This window comes from Pelobates fuscus, chromosome 11 (genome assembly GCF_036172605.1).
Source record: "Pelobates fuscus isolate aPelFus1 chromosome 11, aPelFus1.pri, whole genome shotgun sequence".
NCBI classification, from domain to species: Eukaryota; Metazoa; Chordata; class Amphibia; order Anura; family Pelobatidae; genus Pelobates; species Pelobates fuscus.
In genome coordinates, this window is record NC_086327.1 from 75,806,499 (window position 1) to 75,826,306 (window position 19,808).

Genomic DNA, 19,808 nt, shown 5'->3' on the forward strand with positions numbered 1-19,808 from the left:
ATCGGCGCCTTGTTGGGCTACCTGGTTGAAGGAGTCTGGAGGTAGGCCCAAGGCCTGCAGTAGTTGCGCCGAGTCTGCTGGGTCTTGTAGTCTGTGGGATTCCGTTCCCCGCCGTACCACTAGCGTGTGGAAAGGCCGCCAACTATACAGTATGTCATGTCTGCGGAGTAGCGTGGTGAGCGGCTGGAAGGAGCGTCGCCATGCCAGGGTCTCGTTCGAGAGATCGGTGAAAAAGGTTAGCGTCATGTTATTGAATTGAAGGGGTGTCTTACCCCGAAGGGCTGTGAGGATTGTCGATTTGTCCCGGGTGTTGCGAAAGACAATTATTAAGTCCCTGGTGGCCTCGGTCGGCGCTTTAGGTGGCTTGGGGATCCTGAAGACGCGTTCAGGGCGAACGTTGATGGTGTTCGAGGGCGCCATTATAGTAGCAAGCAATTGCTCAACCATTCGCGGGAGTTCTGCCTCGGGTATAGCCTCCGAGACCCCACGCACCTTTAGGTTGGTTCTCCTCCTAGCGTCCTCGTATTCCGCTAGGCGAAGTTCTTGTCTACGCTGTCTTGTATGCAGGTCATTTACCGCCCGCTGAAGTTCCCCTATATCTTTGGTGTTGCTTATGGATGTCTTCTCAAGGGCGCCCATGCGGGTCGTCAAACCCTTCAGGTCTCCTCGCACCGCTGTGATGTCCTTTTGCAGTGTCGTTTGTAGGTCGTTCAGTAGTTGCTTTAAGACCGCTGTAGTTACCGGAGCTAGGTCCGGGTTAGGTTTGTGCTGTTGTGGGGGTTGTCCCGTTGCAGGTGTTGTCAGATATTCCTCTCCAGATTCTTCTTCAGAGAAGTCTGAGCAGCCTCCGTGGAGCGCCGCCATATTAGGTCCGCTTGGGCCTCGCGCCTGCCGCCACATTTCTCCGATGGTAAGCCCTGGGGATGGTTTGTCCGGGGTTGTTTTCCTATTTTTCCGACCCATTTCGTTGGGGGTACCCTGGGAGGGCCCTGGCCTTCGTTTGGAGGTCCGTTTAGAGGGTATTTGCCCCCGATTTTTAGCTTTGTGCCCGGAGCTCTCGTTTGGTGCGACCGCTCGCTCTTGCAGCTAGGCTCCGCATATGTGTCTGTTTTCAATACACTTTATACAAAACATGTTAAGTACATGATACCTTTCCCAGGTTGCATAGGAGCTTGTTTCTTTGGCAAATGTCTTTGAAATCTGAAAATAAAAAAAAAATAAAAAAATAAAAAAACCTGAACTGTTTTCCTAAATACTAATTAGGCAAAAAGACTTTAGAAAGCTAAAATAACTTTCCTAGTCAAAAACATTGAAAGCCTGAAATTACTATTTGCCTAATACATATATACCACAACAAATCAGGGAACAATAAGCAGCCACTCAAATAATCAAAATTAAAGAAGCAATCCAAAAAAGTTTCAGATTTTATTGGACAGTGCATTCTGGAGAAAATGATCTATAGTGATGTCCCGAACGGTTCGCTGGCGAATAGTTCCCAGCGAACATAGCGTGTTCGCGTTCGCCATGGACGGCGAACATATGCAATGTTCGGTCTGCCCCTATTCATCATCATTGAGTAAACTTTGACCCTGTACCTCACAGTCAGCAGACACATTCCAGGCAATCAGCAGCAGACCCTCCCTCCCAGACCCTCCCACCTCCTAGACAGCATACAATTTAGATTAATTCTGAAGCTGCATTCATTTTTTTTGTGTTTATTATACATTATCCCCCATAGCCAGTAACCTGTGTTTATTATACATTATCCCCCATAGCCAGTAACCGGTGTTTATTATACATTATCCTCCCATAGCCAGTACCTGTGTTTATTATATATTATCCCCCCATAGCCCTAAATACTAAAAAGGGGGCGACACCTAAGGTCCTCCCCCCTGGCCCCCACCCCTGAGCGGAGGGTGGGGGCCCTAAACAAGAATAAGGGGGGATCTAATCTCCTCCTCCCTGGCCCCCACCCCTGGGCGGTGGGTGGGGGCCCTAAATACTAATAAGAGGGGACCTTATGTCCTCCCCCCTGGACCCCACCCCTGAGCGGCGGGTGGGGGCCCTAAATACTAAAAAGGGGGGACCTAAGGTCCTCCCCCTGGCCCCCACCCCTGAGCCGCAGGTGGGGGCCCTAAATACTAAAAAGGGGGGGACCTAAGGTCCTCCCCCTGGCCCCCACCCCTGAGCGGCGGGTGGGGGCCCTAAAAAAATCCCCAAACCCCTAGTCACCCTCTCCCCCCCCAAAAAAGTATCCCCCTACCTACCCCCCTCACCCTAAAAATAATGAGGGGGGACCATTAACTAAGAACCTGTGGGGCCAGGGGGAGGACATTAGGTCCCCCCCTTATTAGTATTTAGGGGTGGGGCCAGGGGGAGGACATTAGGTCCCCCCCTTATTAGTATTTAGGGCCCCCACCCACCGCTCAGGGGTGGGGGCCAAGGGGGAGGACCTTAGGTCCCCCCTTTTTAGTATTTAGGGCCCCCACCCACCGCTCAGGGGAGGGGGGCAGGGGGAGGACATTAGGCCCCCCCTTATTAGTATTTAGGGTCCCCACCCACTGCTCAGGGGTGGGGGCCAGGGGGAGGACATTAGGTCCCCCCTTATTTTACTGTAGGGCCCCCACCCACCACTCAGGGGTGGGAGCCAGGGGGAGGACATTAGGTCCCCCCAATTTGTGTTTAGGGCCCCCACCCACTGCTCAGGGGTGGGGGCCAGGGGGGAGGACATTAGGTCCCCCCAATTTGTATTTAGGGCCCCCACCCACCACTAAGGGGTGGGTGCCAGGGGGGAGGACATTAGGTCCTCCCCAATTTGTATTTAGGGCCCCCACCCACCGCTCAGGGGTGGGGGCCAGGGGGGAGGACATTAGGTCTCCCCCTTATTCTTGTTTAGGGCCCCCACCCACCGCTCAGGGGTGGGGGCCGGTGGGGAGGACAATAGGTCCTCCCCCTTTTTTTAGGTGTTAGTCGACTTGAAACAACTTTTCCATCACTATTGTGGCCAGAAAGAGTCCCTGTGGGTTTTAAAATTCGCCTGCCTATTGAAGTCTATGGCGGTTCGCCAGGTTAGCCCGTTCGCGAGCATTTGTGCAAGTTCGCGTTCGCCGTTCGCGAACGGAAAATTTCATGTTCGCGACATCACTAATTATCTGTTTTCAATACATTTTATACAATACCACTCCAATTAAATCATACCTGGTTATAACTGTTAGCAACAGTGGCAATCATGCCGATGCCAAGAGCTCCTGGAGGAGCCTGCTAGCTAGCCTCCTGTCCAAGGACTTTGAGCCATATAGAAAGACCCTGTTTGGGAGTTAAATCTCCCCAGCCGCCATTAGCAGCTTTCCCTGGGTGCCCATGGTCCGGCACTTTACCTTCATTCGAATGGAACTGAACACTAGCTCCCTGGCGGCCGTTCGCATGAAGAAACCCATAAATTGTCCTCAGCGGTACTTAGCTGCGATCGTTATGGAACTAAAGTCGACATTAGGACTTTGTGGGTTCCCGATCACCTCAGCGGGACTTATCCGCGAATGTTGTGGAACTGTTTTTAGCATTAGGTTACTGTGCGGCTCCCGAACAACTTGGTCCGGGGTTTTGAATGACTTTGCAACACGCTAGGAGAGCACTTTTTAGAGGAAAGGTGCCTGAGACTATGGGGAACAAATGCTACCCAAGACCCAGGTGGAGCACCCTGTACTGCGGCCGCAGGAGCTCCCAAAAACACAGTGGCGTTTCCCCTACACTGCATGGATCAGAGCACTATTTGGAGAACTTGGGCACTCAGATCAGGGCTATTTGGGGATGTATTTTTTGTGGGGTGATTATAAATTTTTATGATGTTTTGGGGGATTTTTATATTTTATATTTTTATGTTTGCCTCTCTGTTCCTGGAGATAATTAGTTTACCAGGCACAAAGATCTTTGGGAGGGGATTGCATTGTATTGTGTGGAGACCCCCTGCTGGGGGTAGTGTATATAAGCAAGCAACTTGGCCATAATAAACCAGTTCATTTGTACCCTTCATCAAGTGTAGGCTGATGTTTGGGGTAGCTTAGAGTTATAATCACTGCTTCACTTCGGTACCTGGGAAACTTCAACAGATATACTCAGAGTATAGGAGATGCGTTACAGCAACATTATTTAGCCAGTTAGAATAATGTTTTATATGTTGTTATATGTATTCTAAGCTCTCTTGTTAAAATGAACTATCACTTCCCTGGATTTTTAATATTGCTTGCACTCATCCTTATATTTAATAAATATGCATTGTGAAGTGTGGAAATTAAATATACATTTCCTTATTTGCCATGTTCGTCCTGTCTTTGCCTTGCCTGAGTTAGATTATGATGTAATTTGCTAACTTTTGAATACAAATCAATAAGAAAATGGAGCCTCTCTTGAAAAAAAGGATGCTATTAGTTATAAATAATGTTCAGTACTTTATTCAGTGATATACGTTCCAGAAAAGTGACATTTTAAGACTCTCAATTTCAGTATTTGAAATGTATTACAATTTTACAAATGGAAAATAAACAGTAGTGAAATATAAATGCATGCACGACTTAAATCTAGTGTGGAACTTTTGAGACCGAATGAACTCAAAAGGCATAAATAATGGTATATAAGTAAAAAAAAGTTGATGTATTTATGTCACACAGGATGTAATTCCTAACTTAGTATAGAATATACTGTTCTGTATTCTACACATTCTGCAAGAAAATATAATAAACCTTGGGAACATTAGATATTGTAATAGAAGACAAAACATTTTTTTTAATGAATCATTGACATCCGAAGAAATTAGAATATACCAAGTTTAACTGCTTTAACCCCTTAAGGACCAAACGTCTGGAATAAAAGGGAATCATGACATGTCAGACATGTCATGTGTCCTTAAGGGGTTAAGCCAAGTATGTGCATAAAAGAAAATAAGCCAAGGTGTACCTGTATTATTCTGTTTTCAATTCACTAAAACTTTGTGTTTGGTGAATAAAAACCTTTGTTCAAAGGACACTCTGAGCACCAAAGTAACAGTAGATTAATTAAATGGTTCTAGTGTATAGATAATGTCCATGCTGCTAAAATCTAAGCCATTGATGAATAAAATAATTTTTATACAGCCTCGTCCACACTGCATCTCCTAAAAAAAGAGTAAAAATTTCTGGCTTCATTTTTGCACGGTGTGTTTAATTTAGAATGCCCGTTCTGTTAATAGCCTACTAGAGGCTGCAACATCCTACTGTGGGTGATTTAACTTGTATTAACAGAAAAGTAGACAAACTTTTAAAGTTAACACACTGCGCCGTAAGATCCGAATTAAAATAAAACCACTTTTTCTTCATGGAGGCTGCAGAGGTAGGGCTGCATAATCGGAAACAAAATTAGTTTAAGGTTGGAGGTGATTGTCGAACTTCTGAACCAAAATAAAACCGTGAGTAGATTCAAATTTAATGGTTTATCTTAAGGTGTCCGATACATATAATGTATTGTTTTTTAAAGGAAACAAATTACTTTTTTTTATTATTCTTTATTTTCCCACATGTCAGTCCGGTCATCTCGGATTATCTCACCACCAGCTCCTCCACCCACCTCCTAACATAAGGAATGTCCCTACAGTCGACTGTTATGGTCATAGAGGAGTATACTATAGAGATCAGACCTTATGTCACCCGCAAACATAGCATCTAATAATAAGTCAGATCATTCTTTGCAGCAGCATGAGTCAGGTTTCTGAGCGAACTTTAGATCTGGATGTAACTAAAAAATGTTAGCAAGTGTTAGAGCTGCTTTAGACTTTGAAAAGTTATTACTGTTTCCTCCTCATGTAAATTGCTGATTATTTTCAAGTAACTAGTCTCCAGTTGGGCAAAGTGATAAGGTGCCATCCCTGGTAGGAAATCTCTATTTCTTTTAATATCATAACTTAATACTAATTTTGTGTGAAATTTTAAATTGGAAGAAAACGGAAACCATATGCATGTCTATGTTTTTAAAGAATAAAATAGTTTTCTTTTAATAACCTAAATGCATACCAAACAGAACATTGATTATGAATACAATTTTAAAAATGGAAAATAATGGAACCCCCTCCCCTCTCCCCCCCCCCCCCACACACACACATTTTTGCTTACAATAATCTGTACACATCAAGTGCAATTAATGAAAAAAGAACTCAAAATAGACTTGCTTATTGGTCCTGATTGTTAAATGCCTACCCCTATGCTTACACTAACTATCCATATACCTAGATTAACCTTAGTTCTAACCCTAACCTAAACTACCTCAAACTAATAAACAGCATTAACCCATACACAGTATTAACACTTACCTTATCCTAAAACTAAGCCTACACGAACTCTACACATAACCCTAAACCTCCACTAACCGGCCCTACCACTAATTCTCAGTGCTGATATTAGCAGAGGATTTTCTAAACTAAAATAGTAGACTGCCCATCTACTTGATGTTATAAGCATGACATCGAGATCTTCCTGTAATGCTGAAGCTCTGGCATGCTCCGACATGTTGATATTGCTTATTATTTAATGTATGGTAAATCTTAATTTTTATTTAAAGGGCTGTGTGCAGCACTTAATTTGAGCATTGCATATAGCTCACCTGTCACTATGGGGCCACTAAATATGGTGATACTTGGATCGCCCAGGTGTGAGCAGGGATTTAACCCTGCTTACATCAGAACAATAGAACGTTCCATTCTGTCTTAATGGCATTAAAGCCCACTCTGCGCATGGAACGTCATTAAGGGGTTTATTCCTAAATGGCAGAGAATTCAGCAGTGTTACTGCTGTGGCGTGACCTATACTCCAAAACTGTTTTATTAAATGTTGGTGCTTAGCCCCTTAAGGACACATGACGGGAATATTCCACCATGATTCCCTTTTATTCCAGACGTTTGGTCCTCAAGGGGTTAGAGTGATCCTTTAAGCTATATTCATGAAATTAATAATACTTTGAATAATGCAAACTGTATGTAAACCATGTTTATATTGACTATAATGTACATAAATTGTATACTGAAATAGTGTTCAGTCACTTAACTAAAACACTGGAATTGATTGGATTTATTACGTGGTAAAAAACTAAGAAAAATGAGAAATGTGACTATTCTAATTTAATTCATGGTCTTTAAGCTTTAGCTTGCCACATCCTAGAAAATTAAACACAACATTTTCAAGAACGCAAACACAATGTGGTGATGTCTAAAACTTTTTTTTTTTTTTTTCAAAAATGTAGTTTTAAAATACTAACAATATCCTAAAGGAGGCATTCTGTAGTCAGCGAAAATTAGTTAATAACAACCTATTAGAGGCAGTACATAGTCTATTATAATTAGCTTCAATCTAAATTAACATACTTTCCAAAGCAGGCTGGGAAATGCGTAGTGCTAATATTGACTAATGATAACTCGCAGGTAGTAAGATAATGCAAGGTTAGGGATAGAGATAAAGACTCCCGAGGACCGAAAGCCACGGGCGAAACATGCATTGAGTGCTGTTACACTGTACTTGAACAGCAATTTTACTACTTTCTGTTCCTTCTTTTGATTTTGCACTATTTCTGAACTTTGTTATAAAAAGTGGCTAGTAGATATCCAGGGATAAGGTAGCAATTCATTGAGATTATTGAGACTAGGGAACAGCCTTTCTAAGTCTCCCTGCCATACTTAAATACTTAATACTTACTTAAATACTTAATATTTATATTCACGAACGTATGATTTTTTCATAGACATTGTGTTTATGTAAAAGAGAGACTTTCTATTGTTAGATCACTATTGTTGCTACATATTTATTCTTATCTCAATCTCTATACTTACATTATCTTATTACCTAAGTGTTACCATTAGTCAGTACTGACTACAGTGACCCCCTACAGGTTGGATGTGAGTATTACACCTCTCTGAGCCAGCTTTGGAAAGTAGGTTCATTTGGACGGCATCTACAATAATAGACTACTACTTATTTTAGATTATTATAAGCTAATTGTCACAGACTACAGTCTGCCTGCTTTTAGTATTTTTAGTAACGTTTTTGAACTTCTCTTTTCATAATGTATGTAAGCAGTTTAGGATCTAAATAAAAGATATGTTTTAGAAATCACCACATTATCTTTGCTGTCTTGAAAATATTGTTTCATTTTCCAAGACACGGCAAACTAAAGTTAATTAAGCATTATGTTTGCTTTTTTGTTTCCATTAATCAGTCTGGTGGTAGACCAACTGAAAACTATTGGGAATTTATGTGAGGTTAATGTTACAATATTTTTAATTAATTTCTTTTTAAATTGCATCCAATGTAACAAATTATTTCTCTTTCTCCTGCAGTCTAATGGCACTCACATAATGTACAAAAACACAGTGTGGATAGAGAGTGCAAACAATACTGGTAACATAATAACACGCGATCGAACAATCAATGTGGAATTTTCATGTGCATATGAATTGGATATAAAAATCTCTTTGGATTCTGTTATACGACCGATGCTAAGGTAACATCATCATTCTTTCTTTATATTATCTATAATACATACCTCAGATAATTGGACATTCCAGGCTTGAGTTGACATCATTTTTCTTTGTCTTAAATTTATTTTTTATTGAGAAAGAAGAATGAATATCACAGCATGTACAAAAACTTGTATAGATATTGTATTGTATTGTATTGGATAAATAGTATGCAGAATGCATAGAGGTCCTCTTTTTCTAAGTTGACATCATTTTTTAATTTATTAAGAAGGCAATATATAAAAATGCAATAAAATACAAAAATACATAAAATAACATATTAGAAAGAAATATTGATATCTAAATGGACCTTCTCAGCAATCCTGGTATTACTATTATTTTAGATGGAGTGCATAGTAAAGTCCTCTTTTGGGATATTTAAAACAGGCATGATTTAGAAAGATATCGCTATGTAGATCTGTACAGATCTGCGTAGGTCCAAACAGCAGCTTGAACTGAAAAATATAAATGTGAGGCACTCATACTAATAGAAAGAGAGAAGGAAATAATTGATTTGCTTAAGAGCCTCTCGTTCCCTCTTAATCATGAATGGAAGTGACCATTGGGTCAGTACAATATTTATGGAACATATAAACTTCCCAGCAGTGTTTTCTAGTACCAAAACCGGTAGTGTGGTGCTTAGGTTTAAAATGTTCAACATAAAACATGCAAAATATATACATCATGCAAAATAAATAGTTTTTAGTTCGTTTTTAGTTTAGTTTTTAGTTTTTTTGCTTAGTCCCCTTTCAGATGCATGTTTTCACCTTAGGTGCCAGATGTATCAATAGACTGCAAGTGGCTGTAGCATCACTGTCCTGACTTCGTTTCATTGTTTTATGCTCCTGATGAGATTGAAGGAAAGTGCCCAAAACGTGCATCATGAGCATACCATTAAATGAACACTCTAAACCCCATAACCACTACACCACACTGTAGTGGTTATGGTGCCAGGAGTGCCCTGCCCCCTTACCCAGTGCAGGGATAGCTTGTTGAACCTCAGCCAATCATTCTCAGCCCATAAGCTAAGCCATGCTGTCTAAGCTCAGACTGAGAGCTTCTGGCTTTCCTATATCTGTATGGGAGGAGTCCAGCTGGTGGAGGCAAAGTAAGTCAAACCATTCTAATAAATTAGGGCTGCCAGGTCACTTCTAGTACCATACCTACTATGCTGCCATCATTAATGATGCACACTGAGTCATTGGCATTTTGTCTTTTTGGCTCCATGTCCTGTCTATCCTGACTTCATAATGTTGGGAGGCATAAGGGCCTATCTAGAGTATCCCTATAATAAAAGCCATACTGGCAAACTGATAAGAAAAACAAAAACAAAACCTTGACCTCAAATCAAAAGAGAATATGCTAATTACGTATAAAATAAATTACTCTTAAAGCTTCTAAATAAAGTTATGGCTACTGGAGTTAATTTTGCAGCCACATACTTCAAATTCCCATTGCTATTATTCTAGAATCTATTTTGCATAGACATTACTGGCATAGTTATCACATCAATGTTTAATTAAAATACAATTATTTATAATTGCAGTGTAATTAACCTCACTGTTCCGACTCAAGAGGGAAGCTTCACGACCAAGATGGCCCTTTACAAGAATGCATCGTATAAGCACCCATATCGCCAAGGAGAGGTGGTGCTCACAACTCGGGATGTGCTGTTTGTTGGGGTGTTTGTTGTAGGGGCGGATTCAACTCACCTTATTTTAATCCTAAACAAATGCTACGCTACACCATCTCGGGACAGCAATGATAAACTGCGGTACTTCATCATCGAAGGAGGGTTAGTGCATATTCTAGAATTAACTTATATGGCCAATGCAATAACGGTGAAAAAAATAATGGTTCAGTCACTCATCCATGCTTTTGCCCCAATAAAGCTGCTATCATTTATTTCCCATATCTGGAAGGGGGGCTTGTCCAGCCCTGGTTTCGAAGCATCTGGGTTACTTGGTGAATCTGGTATCCAGTATGTTTCCACAATGCAATAATGGTGTCATGAAGAGTGATAGATTGTGCTAAAACAAACATAATAAAAATTTAATCTGAAATAACACCAAACAAATACTATCTGTATCGCTCAGCCAATGGGGAAAATTGGCATGTAAAAAATGAGGAAGACTGATCTCAGTATTAATGTCTCATGAAATTTCAGCGGCAGCCTCCCTTATAATTAATCTGTCAAAAATGCTGCTCTCTGTTAAAGAAACCTGTTTCACCTTGTCAACCTTACCTGTTGCCTTGAATAAATATAGAAATATTGGGGATTATGTGTGACCAGAAAATAGATATAGCCAGGGGGGCATGGAAGTGGTCCACCTTGAGAGACTGCTGGGAGGGTAGAGAAAAAGCCCGTATTCTGAATCAGTGGTATGTATTGTGATGTTTACTCAACCTTGGCTATTCAAGAAAGTTTAGTGACTTGTCTTAATGTAGCACCAGCTAAAGTACAACACAAGAAATGGGTAGGCGGATAAGGACTGTATGCTGTTATTGGGAATACTGTTTTTTGCAATAAAATATTTTTAAAATGTGGAAGACTATGAGAACTACTACTGTGAACTATTACAGAATACACATGGCACCATAACAACTACAGCAAGTTGTAGTCATTATGATGCTTGGAGTATTTCTTTAACTATTGTTTGCTCTGAATACAATCTTGTTCTCACTTTACACAAATCAGACATCCTTTTTAATAATTACTCTTTTATGTTGTTAATCAGGTGTCCAAACATCAAAGACAACACCATTGGAATAGAAGAGAATGGAATATCTCTTACATGTCGTTTTCATGTCACAGTCTTTAAGTTTATAGGTGACTATGATGAAGTTCACCTTCATTGTGCAGTCTCTCTTTGTGACTCTGAAAAATATTCTTGTAAAATTGTGAGTATAAAAAAATTATGACAAATTATTTTCCAATGATTAATGAAACCTCATTTCTCAATGCCTTTCATTTTTACAAGGGGATGTTAAAAATGACTGATCCTTAGCTCTAGGCAAATGTTCTCTGTGAAATGATTGGAAAAAAAAAAAAGAGAAATGATGGAATCAGTTGCAGAGTAAAATATTTCAAAGAGCATTGTGGAGATAGTAATCTCCATATTCAACTGCAATACACAGGATTGTTTACTAGAGTGATAACCAAAGTAAATTCAATGTGAATTTCAAATGTAAGGTTTAGATAGCAAAACTGAAAATGTCTCTAAGGCAGCTTGGCTACTTCACCCTTAAATTCAAAATCCTCTTTAAATTCTAAAAATTCTAAAAAAAACAAAAAAAAAAACAATAATCAACCTGTCTGTTGTGGCAAGCTGATGCACACTTTGAGACACAGCTGTAATGTGGTCACCATAATGCTGAGAGGCCAGGCATAAAAATAATATGAACACAGTCTGTTTTTTATGCTGCAGATAGGGAAGTTATTCTATGATGCAGAAATAGTAGCAAAGGTTTTGATGTTTTGATGTAACAAGACGCTTACTCTGCATGTCATTTGCAAAAATCTAACAAGGTTATTTACTAAACAATGATTTTGTCAGAATGGGCAAAATCTGGTAGAAACTACTTAATTCCAACCGCATTGGTAATTATCAAATTTACTAAAGCCAAATGCGGTCAATCTAACCGATTATGAAATACACATCCAAACCAATTTACAGTACCATATTCCAAGATTTATCAATGACCACATGTAATATAATAATATTTTACGATTTTTATAGCGCTTTTCTCCCTGTGAGACTCAAAGTACTTTACAAATAAACAAACATAAAGACATAAAAGTTTGGAGTTTCTGAAGGTCAGATGAGCGGATTAAATGCCTGATGGAAGAGGTGGGTCTTTAGCTTTTTTTTTAAAGACTGTAAGTACGGTGCCTCTCTGATTGCGCACGGTGAAGAGTTCCAGAATGTAGGGGCAGCGTGGCTGAATGCCCTGGAACCTGAGTCCGTCTTTATTCTTGGCACTGACAGGAGGGATTTGCTGGCTGACCAAAGTGAACGGGATGGAATGTAGGGTGTCAGGAGATATTTCAGGTACTGTGGGTCTTGATTGTTCAGGTTACTAGGCCAATTTTTAAATATGTTCGCCATTTAATTGGAACCCAATGCAGGGAGTGGAGAACAGGCGTTATTTGGCAGGAGCGAGTTTGATTGGTCAGTAGTCTGGCTGCTGCATTTTATACCATCTGAAGGCGATGGAGTTCTTTTTTCTGGGAGGCCAAAGTAAAGTACATTGCAGTAATCTAGCTGAGAGGATACAAATGCATCAATTAATGGTGGCATGTCATCCGGTGGAATTAAGTGTTGTATCCTGGTTATGTTTTTCAGATGAAAGTAGGAAGATTTTATTATGGAGGAAATCTGCTGTTTAAATGATAGTCCAGAGTCAATCAGCACTCGAGGTTTCGTACCTTTGATGAACTAACAATTTCAGAGCCTCCAAGCTGCAGGCCAGTTGGGTGATCATGGGATATTATTGTTGCTCGGGGTCTCCTCACCAAGAGTAGCTCTGTTTTGTCTGAATTCACTTTAAGCCAACTAGCATTCATCCATTCTATGGAGGTCTGCTAAGAAACTGTTGATGCGGCATCTTGGGTCTGTAGTATCTGGAGCAAAGGAGAAGTAGAGTTGTGTGTCATCAGCGTAACAATGATACCTTAGGCCATGTCGCCTAATGATGTCCCCCAGTGGTAGCAAGTAAATTGCAAATAGCATGGGAGACAAGATGGATCCTTGTGGAACTCCGCGGGTCAGTTCTGTTGGTGCCGATGAGCTCGATCCTGATGTTACTCTCTGTGATCTACCAGAGAGGAAAGATTTAAACCAGTTAAGGACTGTGCCTCCTAGACCACAGATGTGCTGCAAGCGCTCTATTAAAATCCTTTGGTCAATAGTGTCAAATGCAGCTGAGAGATCCAAGAGGATTAGGATGGAGTAATCACCTTTGTCTCATGTCATAAGGAGATCATTTAGCATTCAGACTAGCGCTGTTTCAGTACTGTGGTGGCATCTAAAGGATCAAATATGTTCAAGCTTGATAGATGGGCCTCCAGTTGAGTTGCCACTATTTTTTCAATTATTTTCCCCAGAAATGGAAGGTTGGATACTGGTCTGTAATTAGCCATGCTGTCTGGGTCTAGTAAAGGTTTCTTTAGGAGTGGTTTTACCACAGCTTCTTTTAGAGGATCTGGGAAGTCTCCAGTTTTAGTGAACACTGCACTATTTTTGTGAGGGGTGGGATGAGTGTTTCAATTGACAGAGGTGGCAAGTGGTGTCCCTCAGGGGTCTGTTCTGGGACCCCTTCTATTTAACATGTTTATAAATGATCTTGAAGACAGCATTGAAAGTCATGTTTCAGTGTTTGCAGATGACACAAAACTCTGTGAAATAATACAATGTGAGCAAGATATTACTTTGCTGCAGAGGGATTTAGATAGACTGGGGAACTGGGCACTCAAATGGGAGATGAAATTTAAGGTTGAAAAATGCAAAGTTATGCACTTCGGCGTAAAGAATACACAAGCAACGTATACCCTTAATGGAGGCGAATTAGGGATAACAATACACGAAAAGGACTTGGCAATTATTATAGACAACAAACTATGCAACAATGTGCAATGTCAATCAGCAGTGGCCAAGGCCAGTAAGGTATTGTCATGCATGAAAAAGGGCATTCATTCTCGGGACGAGAATATCATTTTGCCTCTTTATAAATCACTGGTAAGACCACATATTTAATATGCTGTGCAATTTTGGGCACCTGTTCTAAAGAAGGATATTATGGCACTAGAAAAAGTGCAGAGGCGGGCTACCAAATTAATAAAAGGAATGGAACATATCAGCTATGAAGAAAGGTTAACAAATTTAAACCTATTTAGTTTAGAAAAATGTCGTCTGAGAGGGGATATGATAACATTATACAAATATATTCGGGGCCAATACAAACCATTGTGTGGAAATCTATTCACAAACCGGACTTCACATAGGACACGAGGTCATGCATTTAGACTGGAAGAAAGAAGATTTTGTCTGAGGCAAAGGAAAGGTTTTTTTTTTTTTATAAATTCTTTATTTTGAAAGATTTTTGTTTTATGGGGTGGGGGTACAGAAAAGAAAACGGGAGGTCAAGGTTTATAGTACATAATTCACAAAACAAACAAGTGCTTTTTACATTAGGTGAACAGTTCAAGCATGTATATCATTTATCTGTTGGTGGTTTCCACCCGTTTTTTCTATGCATTTTTCCATTTGAGCAGTTTTGTGTGTTTTGTTGGGGTTTTAAGGGTACAGAAAAGAAGCGGGGGGTAAGCGATTGGTTGAATAAGAGTAAAAGATATACAATACGTTTACATATAGTCATTTCGTTGATTTATATATATGAACAGTTGCTGAGTTCTGTTTGTTATTGGCAATATTCTTCATGTTAATATTCAGGTCTCAAGTGATGCATCTTGTTCTAGTGGTCTGGGTAGGGTACCTGAGACTGAGGGGTATGGGAGAGGATGCCCTGTCCTACTATAGGTTTGCGGTAGAGGAGAGGCTTCGTTTTTTGTTGTGGTTTCGTGGGGGTTCTGTTGTGCCCCTCGTGTTTGCATACTTAGGTAGTCGGGTCGGTTTGTTGGGGTTCAGGCCCCCCTAGTGTGAGGGGGGGTTGGGGTGGGTGTTCGTCCGTGTCGTTCTGGCTTGTAGTGTTTGTTTCAGTGTCTGGCGTCCTTCTTACTCTATGTGATTCGTTGTCTGTTATATGACGTCGGTTTGGGTGCAGTCTGTGTAGCCTTTCTGTGTTGTTTGCGATGTGGTGTGGAGTGCGTATCTCAGGTGTGTTGGTGGTCAAGTGGGCATTTGTAGGTGTTCGTGTGTTCCCTGGGTGCCCAGTGTGTTGCTGTCTCTTGGTTATGTGGGACCTGTATTTTTGGGTTGGCATTTGGTTTAGGTCTGCGCAGCGGTTTGGGCGGTGGGAGTGTGTGGGAGGTTGAGGGGGGGGGGGTGTGGGTGGTCTTCAGGTTCAGGAGGGAGGGGGGTTGGGAGGGTTATGGTCATGGGGTGTGTGTGGTTATTGTGTTTGCGAGGTGTTGTTTTGTGTTGGTGCGTGGTGGTGGGCCAGGTTGTTAGTGGGAATGCATAGAACCACGGGTCCCAAATTTTTCTGAAATGTTTAGTTGTGTCGTGAATCAGTGCGGACAATTCGTCCATTTTAATTGTGTCCTTAATTTTCCTCTTCACTGTGTCCAGTGTGGGTGTGTCTGGGCTACCCCATTTTTCAGCGATGGCTCTTCTGGTGGCGAGTGCGATTTTGGCTATCAATTTATTTTGGGATCTTGGTGTGTTGGCCATGGGTTTGGATAGGAGCCATATCCATGGGTCGTGTGGGATGTTAGTGTGGAGAATCTGTGAAACCATCGTTTCTATTTGGTTCCATAATTGTGTGGTGTGGGTACATTCCCACCACATGTGTATGTAAGTGCCTCTGTGTCCACAGCCTTTCCAGCATAAGTCATTATCTGACCTGCCCATCTGTTTAAGTTTTAGAGGGGTGACGTACCATCTCAATAACGTCTTGTATGCTTGTTCCTTGTGATTTAAAAGGAAAGGTTTTTTTTTACTGTAAGAACAATAAGGATGTGAAATTCTCTGCCTGAAGAAGTGTTTTTTTCAGAGTCGATACAGATGTTCAAACAGCTACTAGATGCATACTTGCAAAATCAGAATATTCAAGGATATAATCTTTCAATGTAACTGCTTGATCCAAGGATAAATCTGACTGCCATTCTGGGGTCAAGAACAAATTTTTTTTCCTAGCTTGTTGCAAAATTGGAAGTGCTTCAAACTGTTTTGTTTTTTTTTGCCTTCTTTTGGATCAACAGCAAAAAACAAATGTGAGGAATGCTGAACTTGATGGACACAAGTCTCTTTTCACCTATGTAACTATGTAACAATGTAATGCATCCAGATATGAGCTGAGTTGGAGCAGGGTCTAAGTCACACGTAGTAGGTGTAACTGTTGCAGGTTTTTTTTAACTCCATTTATATCCACATTTGTAACAGTGGACCATAAACTGGGGCAATCTGGCATTCCATTGTAGTGGTTCTGGTGTGTAACTGTTTGGCCTGCTGTGATAGAGGCTCGTATTGAGGAAATCTTGTCTCTGAAGAAGATTGCAAATGCTTCACACTTATCCTGCAAACGTTGGTGGATATATGCACGCTGCTTTGCAGACCCTTTCTACTGTGTGAAACAACTTTCTGGGTCTATTGTGGGAGAGAGCAATTTTGCGTGATAAAAAAAATATTTTTTTCGGAGTTATCTTGAATTGGTATTCATTTAAATGTTTGGTAAGAGAGGCTTTATCCTTTGAATCATGTGTCCTGCGCCACTTTCTCTAAATTTTATGGCCTGTTCTCTTTATTTGTCTGATGGTGCTATCAAACTATGGTGCATTGTTGTGGGTTTTGACAGTGCGTATGCGTGCTGGTGCAATGCTTTCTAGAGTGTCTCTCATGGTTTTGTTGTAGAGTTGGACTAAGGAGCTGGGGTCTTCACAGGTGCCCATAAGTTCACTTAGATTGCATTGTTACATTCAATGGCATCACCTCTTTAACCCCTTAAGGACCAAACTTCTGGAATAAAAGGGAATCATGACATGTCACACATGTCATGTGTCCTTAAGGGGTTAAATAAGTGGTGTTTGACCAGTTTCTGAGGCTGGGGTCTGGTTGATTGTGATACAATGGAGAAGTGAATGGAGTGGTGGTCTGACCAAAAAACTGGATTTACAGTTACTGGTGACACTTCTAGTCCAGACTGGAACACTAGATTAAGTGTATGACCTTTTCTGTAGGTTCTTCTTCTGTACATCTGTATATGTGATGTTACATTCAATGGCATCACCTCTTTTAATAAGCGGTGTTTGACCAGTTTCTGAGGCTGGGGTCTGGTTGATTGTGATCAAGACCTTCTGCAATATCACTAATAAAAATATTAAAGAGAATGGGTCCAAGTACAGATCCCTGAGGTACCCCACTGGTGACAAGCCCAAGCTTCGAATATACTCCATTGACTACAACCCTCTGTTGCCTGTCACTCAGCCACTGCCTTACCCATTCAACAATATTGGAATCCAAACTCAAAGATTGTAGTTTGTTGATAAGCCTTCTATGTGCAACAGTGTCAAAAGCCTTACTGAAATCGAGGTAAGCAATGTCTACTGCACCACCCTGATCTATAATTTTAGTTACCCAATCAAAAAAATCAATAAGATTAGTTTGGCATGATCTCCCTGAAGTAAACCCATGTTGTCTCTGATCTTGAAATCCATGTGTTTTTAGATGTTCAACAATCCTATCCTTTAACATGGTTTCCATCACTTTCCCCACTACTGAAGTTAGGCTTACTGGCCTATAGTTGCCCGACTCCTCCCTATTACCTTTCTTGTGAATGGGCACAACATTCGATAACTTCCAATCTTCTGGGACTACTCCTGTTATCAATGATTGGTTAAATAAATCTGTTAATGGTTTTGCTAGTACACCACTAAGCTCTTTTAATGGCTTTGGGTGTATTCCATCAGGTCCCATTGACTTATTTGTCTTTACTTTTGACAGTTGAAATAGAACCTCTTCCTCTGTAAACTCACGTGTAATAAATGACTCATTTATCCTTTTTCTTAACTGAGGTCCCTTTCCTTCATTTTCATCTGTAAATACCGAACAAAAATATTCATTGAGGCAGTCAGCTAGACCTTTATCCTCATCTACATACCTTCCTTCTTTTGTTTTTAATCTAACTAATCCTTGTTTTACTTTTCTTTTCTCATTTATGTATCTAAAAAAGGTTTTGTCCCCCTTTTTTACTGACTGTGCTATTTTCTCTTCTGTGTGTGATTTGGAAGCTCTTATAACTTGCTTAGCCTCTTTCTGCCTAATCTTATAGGTCATTCTGTCTTCCTCACTCTGTTTTTTTTTATAATTACTAAATGCTAACTTTTTGTTTTTTACTATTTTGGCTACATCTGGATGTATTGAAAATTATGATAGATAATATACAAATATACAATTATACATAATTACTTAGGCTGAAAGAGACATGTGTCCATCAAGTTCAGCCTTTCTTACATCCGTTTTTTACTGTTGATCCAAAAGAAGGCAAAAAAACAGTTTGAAGCACTTCCAATTTTGCAACAAACTAGGATCTAGCTGCTGTTTAAACATCTGTACAGACTCTGTTAAAACCACTTCTTCAGGCAGAGATTTCCACATCTTTATTGTTCTTACAAATAAACTCTTCTTTTGCTTTAGACTTAGATAGTAGATACAACTTGACATGTACTGTGCTTATTTGATGTATTTTTACTTCCTTTTTGAAATTACCATGCATTTACTCACCTTGGAAGCATAGCTATGTTATACTAAATTAAATATTGCATTTTTTTTAACCCCTTAAGGACACATGACGTGTGTGACACGTCATGATTCCCTTTTATTCCAGAAGTTTGGTCCTTAAGGGGTTAAATTGTTAACCAGGACAGGATTGTGTTGGACCAAATACACAGGGTCTGTGTCTGACCAAATAAGTTCCTGTATTCTGTATTCTCTGAGTGTGCTATTACTCTTCTGATTTCTATGATGGAATTTTGCTTAATTTTTCACTAAGAGTGTGTACTCTATCTATTTATCATAGCTAAGCTCTGTTTTTTACCCTTGTCTTTGCATGTTCCTGTTTTGAGCTCAGTTTCCCTGGTTGTTCTTGCTTCACTCCCAATTGTACCCGGTCTAGATAGCTTTCTTCAGGCATCCTGAATGGTTCTGCTGGAGTCTAGCAATAACCTGGTGGTGAGGGGAGGTTGCTGATGCTGATGAATTACTAAATAGCTAGTGGCTGATTGCAATTACAGCACGAACTACAAAAAAAATATAATCTCTAAATAAAGAGTTTTTACAAAAAGCAAACCAGTAACATATTAATGATGCCCTCTTGTAAAATGTGTAGGTGATCATTGAACATGCAAATCAGATATCTGATTTACACTAATGCTGGAATTATATAACATTGACACATATTATATATAACTATATAGAGATTGACATTTCACATTTGTTAACTATTTTAAGGTTTGGAATCCTAACTTGTGTTCTGTAAACCTACATTATGTAATGATTGTCTTACCACAACGTCACAAGCATATTCTTAAATGGAAACTCTGAAATTAATTTTAAAATTTTCTGACCGTTCATAGTTATAAGCAAGTGAATAAATATTCCAT

At 40.2% G+C, this 19,808-nt stretch overlaps 1 protein-coding gene across 1 annotated transcript in view; it reads left to right on the plus strand.

Moving 5' to 3' along the window:
• The window catches only part of TECTA (tectorin alpha), a 187,094-nt gene that overhangs the window by 159,179 nt on the left and 8,107 nt on the right, over window positions 1–19,808 (plus strand). Inside the window, 3 exon segments of the mRNA XM_063436299.1 lie at window positions 8,351–8,514; window positions 10,077–10,325; window positions 11,269–11,431. Coding sequence (XP_063292369.1) covers window positions 8,351–8,514; window positions 10,077–10,325; window positions 11,269–11,431 — 576 coding nt within the window.